Raw genomic sequence first — 7,839 nt, 5'->3', positions numbered from 1 at the left:
GCATGAATAAACATGTGGATAAAGGTGAGCCAGTTGATGTAGTGTATCTAGATTTTCAGAAAACTTTTGATAAAGTTCTTAATGAGAGAATCCTGAGAAAAATAGAGTCATGGGATAGGAGGCAAAGTTCTGGTGTGGATTAGGGAATTGGTTATTGAACAGAAAACAGAGGGTAGGGTTAAATAGTCATTTTGTCTCAATGGAGGAGGGTGAACAGTGGAATGCCACAGGGATCAGTACTGGGACCAGTGCTATTTAACATATTTATAAATGATATGGAAATCGGAATGACGAGCGAGGTGATTAAATTTGCAGATGACACAAACTATTCAAGGTTCTTAAAACACGTGCAGACTGTAAAATATTGCAGGAAGACTTTAGGAAATTGGAAGACTGGGCATCCAAATGGCAGATGAAATTTAATATGGACAAATGCAAGGCGATGCACGTCATTGTAGATAATACACTGAAATCTTCTGCTCAATGTGTGGCGGCAGCCAGAAAAGCAAACAGGATGCCAGAAACTGTTAGGAAAGGGATGGCGAATAAGGCCGAAATTAATATAATGCCTCTGTATCGCTCCATGGTGCAACCTCACCTTGAGTATTGCGCTCAGTTCTGGTCACCGTATCTCTAAAAAGGTATAGCAGAACTAGAAAAGGTTCAAAGAAGAGCGACCAAAATGATAAAGGGGATGGAACTTCTCATATGAGGAAAGGCTAAAGAGATTAGGGCTCTTCAGTTTGGAGGAGAGATATGATTAAGGTCTACAAAATCCTGAGTGGTGTAGAACAATTAGAAGGAAATCGATTTTTTTTTACTCATTCCAAAAGTACAAAGACTAGGGGACACTCAAGAAAGTTACATGGAAATACTTTTAAAACAAATAAGAGGAAATATTTTCTCACTCAACGAATAGTTAAGCTCTGGAACTCTTTGCCGGAGGATGTAGTAAAAGCGGTTAGTGTATCTGAGTTTAAAAAAAGGTTTGGACGAGTTCCTGGAGAAAAAGTCCATAGTCTGCTATTCAGATAGACATGGGGAAGCAACTGCTTGCCCTGGGATTGGTAGGATGGAGTGATGCCACAATTTGGTTCTGCCAGGTACTTGTAATCTGGCTTGGCCACTATTAGAAACAGGATACTGGGCTAGATGGACCATTGGTCTGACCCAGTATGGCTACTTTTATGTTCTCATGTTGGTGTTCTTTTTATGACCATTCAATTCTAGGACAGATGTACAATGATTTCCAAGTTTGTGGAACAATAGCTGATTCTAGCAAACAAATGTCTATAGTATGCAGATATGAGAAGATGGCAATAAAAATGTCTTTATAGGGTCATGTGGCACAATGCTGGTGTTATTTTAGGATGTTCTGACCATCTGTGACTGTAGGAGAATTAAAGGCATGAAAAGTACTATACAGAATGCTGTGGCAAAGATAGGGTGTGTGTGTGGGGGGGGGGGGGGGGGGGAGGGTGTGTGGGGGGGGGGGGGGGGGAAGGGCACAAGAGGACATTAGGTTAAAGGATATGTACAATGTATCAATCTTATCCCTAAGGTACTGGGCTATGTCTACAACCAAAGGTGAGGTTTTGGTGGATTTGTGATATGGGTTTGTGGTGACAGGCTGAAGTATTTGAAGAAAAGTTTGGCTGAGTTTATTAATTTAGAATTATAGGATCTCCGCATTGACTGAAGTGTCAGTTTATAGGTGCCTACCAATTCCTTATATTGCTTAGAATTTTATTTTATTTTTTAATTTATTTTTGTTATACATTTGTACCCCGCGCTTTCCCACTCATGGCAGGCTCAATGCGGCAATGGAGGGTTAAGTGACTTGCCCAGAGTCACAAGGAGCTGCCTGTGCCTGAAGTGGGAATCAAACTCAGTCCCCCCAGGACCAAAGTCCACCACCCTAACCACTAGGCCACTCCTCCACTGTTGCTACTATTTGAGATTCTACATGGAATGTTGCTATTCCACTAGAAGTCGGCCCTTGCAGATCACCAATGTGGCCGCGCAGGCTTCTGCTTCTGTGAGTCTGACGTCCTGCACGTATGTGCAGGACGTCAGACTCACAGAAACAGAAGCCTGCGCAGCCTTCTACATGGAATGTTGCTAGTGGAATAGCAACATTCCATGTACAATCTCCAATAGTAGCAACATTCCATGTACAATCTCCAATAGTATCTATTTTATTTTTGTTACATTTGTACCCCGCGCTTTCCCACTCATGGCAGGCTCAATGCAGCTTACATGGGGCAATGGAGGGTTAAGTGACTTGCCCAGAGTCACAAGGAGCTGCCTGTGCCTGAAGTGGGAATGGAACTCAGTTCCTCAGGACCAAAGTCCACCACCCTAACCACTAGGCCACTCCTCCACTCTTTTCAGTTGTACAGTGCTTGCACCAAGTATGCTCCTTCTGGCATGTATTTTAAGAAGGTGGGGATCAGAGGAGTACCACATTTGTGTCTTCTTTTGTGATAATAAATTATTTTTAAGTGGGGCAGTCTTGTCCAATGCTGGTAGCCTAGAATTCCAGCAAACAAGTTGGTCTTCGACAGGGAGAGTTGAGAAGTTAGAAAAGATCCCAGTGTCTCTCTAGACTCCAATGTGATGGAATGGAGAGAAAAAGGTATGTGGTGCCTGAGTTAAGGAATTTAAAAGGGAGATACCTGATTGGTTCAAGGTAATGGTGTAATAAGATCATTTGTGTCTGATGAATCTGGGTTGGGCAGATGGACATCAAGAGTGTGTTCTGCTACATGTGTAGGGGCAGAAACATGCTGTGTTAGATGAAGGTCATGGCAAAAAATAAAGTCTGAAATCAGCACTGTAAGGGTCAGAATTATTATCTACATATAAATAAAAAAGGAGATAATTAATGGGTGATGAGGGTTTGCAAGCTAGCGAGAGAAATAGAAGATATCGGTGGTGGTTGATAAGTGCAAAATCTAGAGAAGGCTGAACATTCAAACGAAAGGGGAGGCACTCAATGTAAGCTTCTGAAGAGTAGAGGAGTAATAGGTAAATGGTCAGAGTATAATAGTGTGAGACCAAGTACAAACCTCTCCAGTCTTTGGCATCCGTGGTCATCCTCCCACTTTTTTCTTCAAGACCTCCACTTTTTTCATTTATGTGTAAAAAAATTTTTTTTAAACCAGGGGTTGTACAAGGTGCACTCAGGGCCAGGTCTAGGTTTTTTTGTTCATTTTTATGTTTTGTTTTGTTTTTTTAAATCAAAGTAGCCTCCACAGTAAACAATCTTGGGAACAATATCCAAAACCGGAGGACTCAAATTCAAATGCTAGAATCTAAGCACGTTTACTGGGCCAACAAGGGCATATGCAGAACTTGAGGGCACAATTTCACTTAAATAGCTAGTTTAATGACAGATTTCATTTATAGCTAATAAGCTTTTGGCCTTTGCTACAGCTAGATAGGACTATCACAAAAATTAAGGACAGAGTGGATCATCTTTTAATATAGTCATCTCATATTAGAGAGAAGTTAATGTCTCTTTACAGCGTTTTTATAAGTGTAATTCAGAGATCATGGGAGAGGTCATTGCTTCATATTTGGAATCTATCCCATTGCCTATCTTGACACCTACCCAGAGAGTTTGTTTGAAGGACAAAACCTAATACCCCTGCAAAGGTATTGAGGGAATCAAGGTCTTGCCAGCTGAGAAAGTCCCAAGCTTGCATGGCTTCTCAAGCAGATTTTATAAGCTTTTTAGAGCTGATCTGGCACCTTTGATGGCTGATGCCTTAATTAGCTCAAGCTGGTGAGGCTCTTCCTGCTTCTATGAGGGGAGCCTGGATTTCAGTAATCCCAAAAGAGCAGATCCAGCAATAGTAGCCACAACACATAAAAGTCAACTGAATCTCCAAAGAATAACCTGACTCAAAACAGGAGAAATGTTTTTTTTTTTATCTTTAAATATGTTCATTTCCTGGAAATATACAAGTAAAAAATAAATACATCTCAATAAATGAGGCCATCGATAGCTGAAATGTAAATACAAATACTGTCATTTGCCCCTGAAAATCATACATCATGTCAGGAACAGAAGTCAATATTCTCAGTATTAAACACAGATGTAAAGGTACTGGCAAAGGTCCTGGCTACTAGGCTGGCTGGGGCATTACCTGGATTGATCCTTCCCAATCAGGTGTGTTTTGTGTCATAAAGACAAGCTTCCAACAATATTCGAAGAATAACTGAATACACACAGCCCAGGCTGGTGATATTGGAAGTTTTTGGATCACGTATTTGCAAAGATTGGCCCAAGGGATCATTTAGAGGTCGTTTAATTTGAGTAGAGGTACACATCAGGGCTGTCTCCTACTTGCTTTGGTGATGGAACATTTTGCTTCAGTTATATTTGTTAAGCCTGTTGTCCAGGGTATTAAGGTAGGGAAGCAGGAATATCAAATTGCCCAGTTTTGTTGACATCATTCGGTCTTGCTCATCCTCTTAGTACCTTGTCTAATTTGCCTGGGGATTTTAGTCACTGTTTCAGAGTTTCTGGATTTAAAGGTTAGCATGATAAAATTAGAAGGGTTCAATCTCAATGTCAACTAAACAAAACATAACAAATCTGTAGCTCTGTGACTAAGTTATGGTCTGCTAATACTGATGCTGGTTGGTACAGTAGTCTTGATTTGAGCTTTTACTATACCTCATTAGGGATTTTTTCCCCCCTCTCTCCTTTTTGGTTGGAGTTGTACAATAAGGGAGGTTGTTTGATTTTTAGCCGCATGGTGGATTACCTGTTCAAGATAATAGTAAACAAGGTATAAAAACCGACTGTGAGCCCTCTTGGGATAGAGAAAGTACCTGAAAATTTGTACAGCACTGCATATATCTAGTAGCGCCACAGAAATGATCAGTAATAGCAGTATTTTGGTTTTCATGTCCAGGTGTGTTAAACGTTGTTGATTGAAAGTTGTTTTGCTAAGCTGTGTAGGTGCTGTTGGGTTCAATAAAAGCCTTCCAATATTAAAAAAGTCGGGTGAGGATATATGCAAGCTTTGTTTTAAAAAGGACTTCTATGAAACACACCTGATTTCTAGAACTGTTTTGGAGTTCTTGAGTTTAATATGTGACACTCTGAAAGATCTATCCAACCCAACTCAGGAAAAAAAAAAAGTACTTTTTTTTTTTTGTTTGGGTTTTTTTGTTTTGTTTTTTTTAAATCAGCAAGATCAGATCCAGCAATAGTAGCCACAACACACAGAAGTCATTTGAATCTCCAAAGAATAACCTGACTCAGGAGAATTTTTTTTTTTTATCTTTAAATAAGTTCATTTCCTGGAAATATACAAGTAAAAAATAAATAAATCTCAATAAATGAGGCTGTTGATAGCTAAAATGTAAGTACAGATACTGTCAAATTGCCCCTGAAATGAGAGAATCATACATCACATCAGGAAAAGAAGTCAGTATTCCTGAATGAGGCTTTCTGCTACTTCATATGCATGTGAGTGATGCTGCAATAAGCATTTTCACCCGGCCCAGCTTCAGACTGCACGCCAAAACATACAGAGCTATAAAAAGATGTCTGGTTACATGTTTACATCTGCTTGCACCAACTTTTTAAAAAATACATTTGGCAAATGTCACAGCTCGTGAAGCACAAACACTACACCTCATTTTATTATCTGTACATCAACTGGAGAATCAAAATCTTGGACAGTGCCCTCCCCCCCATCCCCCCCCGCCCCACAACAAGTGCTAAGAAATCTGGATGGTTCCTGAAATCCATAGGACTTCATAAAAATAAAATAAAAACAAACAGTCCAGAACACTTTTCTCACATGAGATATTTTAAATACACGTGCAGCAGGCAAGTCTGCAAAGGCACCTCAAAGGCAGGGATGATGTCCCACTTAGAAAGTAATTTTCAAATGCCAATTACCCAAGTAGAGATTTATCAGAGTAAATGGACTGTCTGAAAATTGCCCAACCTCTGGCAGCTAAAATTATCAAACGGGGGTTCCACGCACGAACGTTTTGCCACATTAGAAGCTGGCATTCTCATCAGAAAAGGAAACGAGAAGCAGATTGGAAAAACGCAATCTATGCTTTTTCTGTTGCAAACGTACCCGCAGAAAAACACAAGCACCAATGTCCGCAGATACAATCTCTCTCAAAGTAAAAGCAAACATACTTTCACTTTGAAAATGAAGTAAAAATCACAGGTTTCAAAAAAAAAAAAAAAAAAAAAAGGGGGTTCTCGGCAATGCAGTTTGAAAATTGCACCATTAACCGTTTTCTCTACAGTGACTTCTGATTCTCTACAACAGTGGTAGCAAAACTTGTCCTATTGATCCTGCTGTCAAACTATCAGGATATCCACAATTAATACGCATGAGATAAAATGCACATTTATTCATGCATATTCACTGTAAATATCCTGAAAATCTAACTTGACTGTGGGATCAAGAGAACATGTTAAAGACTTTGGTAACCCACTCCTGTTGACAATGCGGTTCTCGGGGCACTAACCACAGTATGAAGTTTAAAAAGTCCTTCCATTTCAACTTGGGTAAAATTTCAGCACCCTGTTCCAAGGCTGCTTTTCTGGCAGTGTTGGACACCATCCCGACATGTTGGAAAAATTATGAACACTTCATCCTCAGACTATGGTTTTTACCATCATGTGAACTGGTCTCATATTTGTGCACAGCAGGCCAAAAAGTCTCTGCCTCGGCAGAATGGTCCAATTAAAACCAGCCCAGCTAGATGCGGATGTTTAGGGCTCACAGAACCATCCTATGCAAAGTGCAAAGCACAGCCCTGTCATAATTACAGAGGTGTGCAAGGGCTTATGACGGAGCTTCTCCGATGTCCGTTCTGCTAGGACTGTTCTGCAGAACTCTGTGAGGGGCTGGGCTCCGTGCCCTCCTCGGCACTGCTGTCCACATCCTGCTCCATGGCTGTTTCTTCATCTGCCAGCCGCTGACTGGTGAAATTATTGAGCTCCAGGAGCCCACTGGGCTCCACCACAACATTTGTACTGGAGTGACAGGGAATGGAATACTGAGGGATTGTCTGAAAGGAAAAGAACAAAGAAATGTTTTTAGGGCACCCAATCACAGCTACTTTCAGAAAGTCACATTGGAAAGAATACCATTTTTTTTTATCTTCTTTCAAATCTCTGGTTCTGAAACTGTAGACACAAAGAGGGGCATAATCGAACGGGGCGGCCATCTGTAATGACGGCCCCGTAAAGCGGCGTATCCGACCGTATTATCAAAACAAGATGAGCGGCCATCTTTCGTTTCGATAATACGGTCAGAGCCGGCCAAATTTTAACATTTGGGCCGCCCTTAAAGATAGCCGCCACTGGAAACTAATGGCGGCCATCTCAAACCCGGCCAAATCCAAGCCATTTGGTTGTGGGAGGAGCCAGCATTTGTAGTGCAGTGGGTCCCCCTGGCATGCCAGGACACCAACCGGGCACCCTAGGGGGCACTGCAGTGGACTTCACAAATTGATCCCAGGTGCATAGGTCCCTTACCTTGTGTGCTGAGCCCCCCCAAAACCCCCCACCCACAACTGTACAACAATACCATAGCCCTTAAAGGGTAACGGGGGGGCTCCCATTTACCACCACAAGTGTAACAGGTAGATGGGGGGATGGGCCTGAGTCCGCCTGCCTGAGGTGCACTGCAGTACCCACTAAAAACTGCTCCAGGACCTGCATAGTGCTGTGATGGAGCTGGGTATGACATTTGAGGCTGGCAAAAAAAATGTTTTCATTTTTTTTTTTTTTTTTAGGTGGGAGGGGGTTGGTGACCACTGGGGGAGGTGATCCACGATTCCCTC

General features: G+C 41.6%; 1 protein-coding gene across 7 annotated transcripts in view; it reads right to left on the bottom strand.

Moving 5' to 3' along the window:
* Window positions 1–3,962: 3,962 nt before the first annotated feature.
* Window positions 3,963–7,839, bottom strand: part of EMSY (EMSY transcriptional repressor, BRCA2 interacting) — a 123,776-nt gene continuing 119,899 nt past the window's right edge. For all 7 annotated transcript variants that reach the window (XM_030200048.1, XM_030200054.1, XM_030200050.1 and 4 more), the window contains one exon: window positions 3,963–7,062. In XM_030200048.1, coding sequence (XP_030055908.1) covers window positions 6,868–7,062 — 195 coding nt within the window. In that variant the 3' untranslated portion in view covers window positions 3,963–6,867. The remainder of the gene's footprint in view (window positions 7,063–7,839) is intronic.

Source organism: Microcaecilia unicolor, chromosome 4 (assembly GCF_901765095.1).
Source record: "Microcaecilia unicolor chromosome 4, aMicUni1.1, whole genome shotgun sequence".
NCBI lineage: Eukaryota > Metazoa > Chordata > Amphibia > Gymnophiona > Siphonopidae > Microcaecilia > Microcaecilia unicolor.
This window is presented reverse-complemented; position numbering and strand designations above follow the sequence as displayed.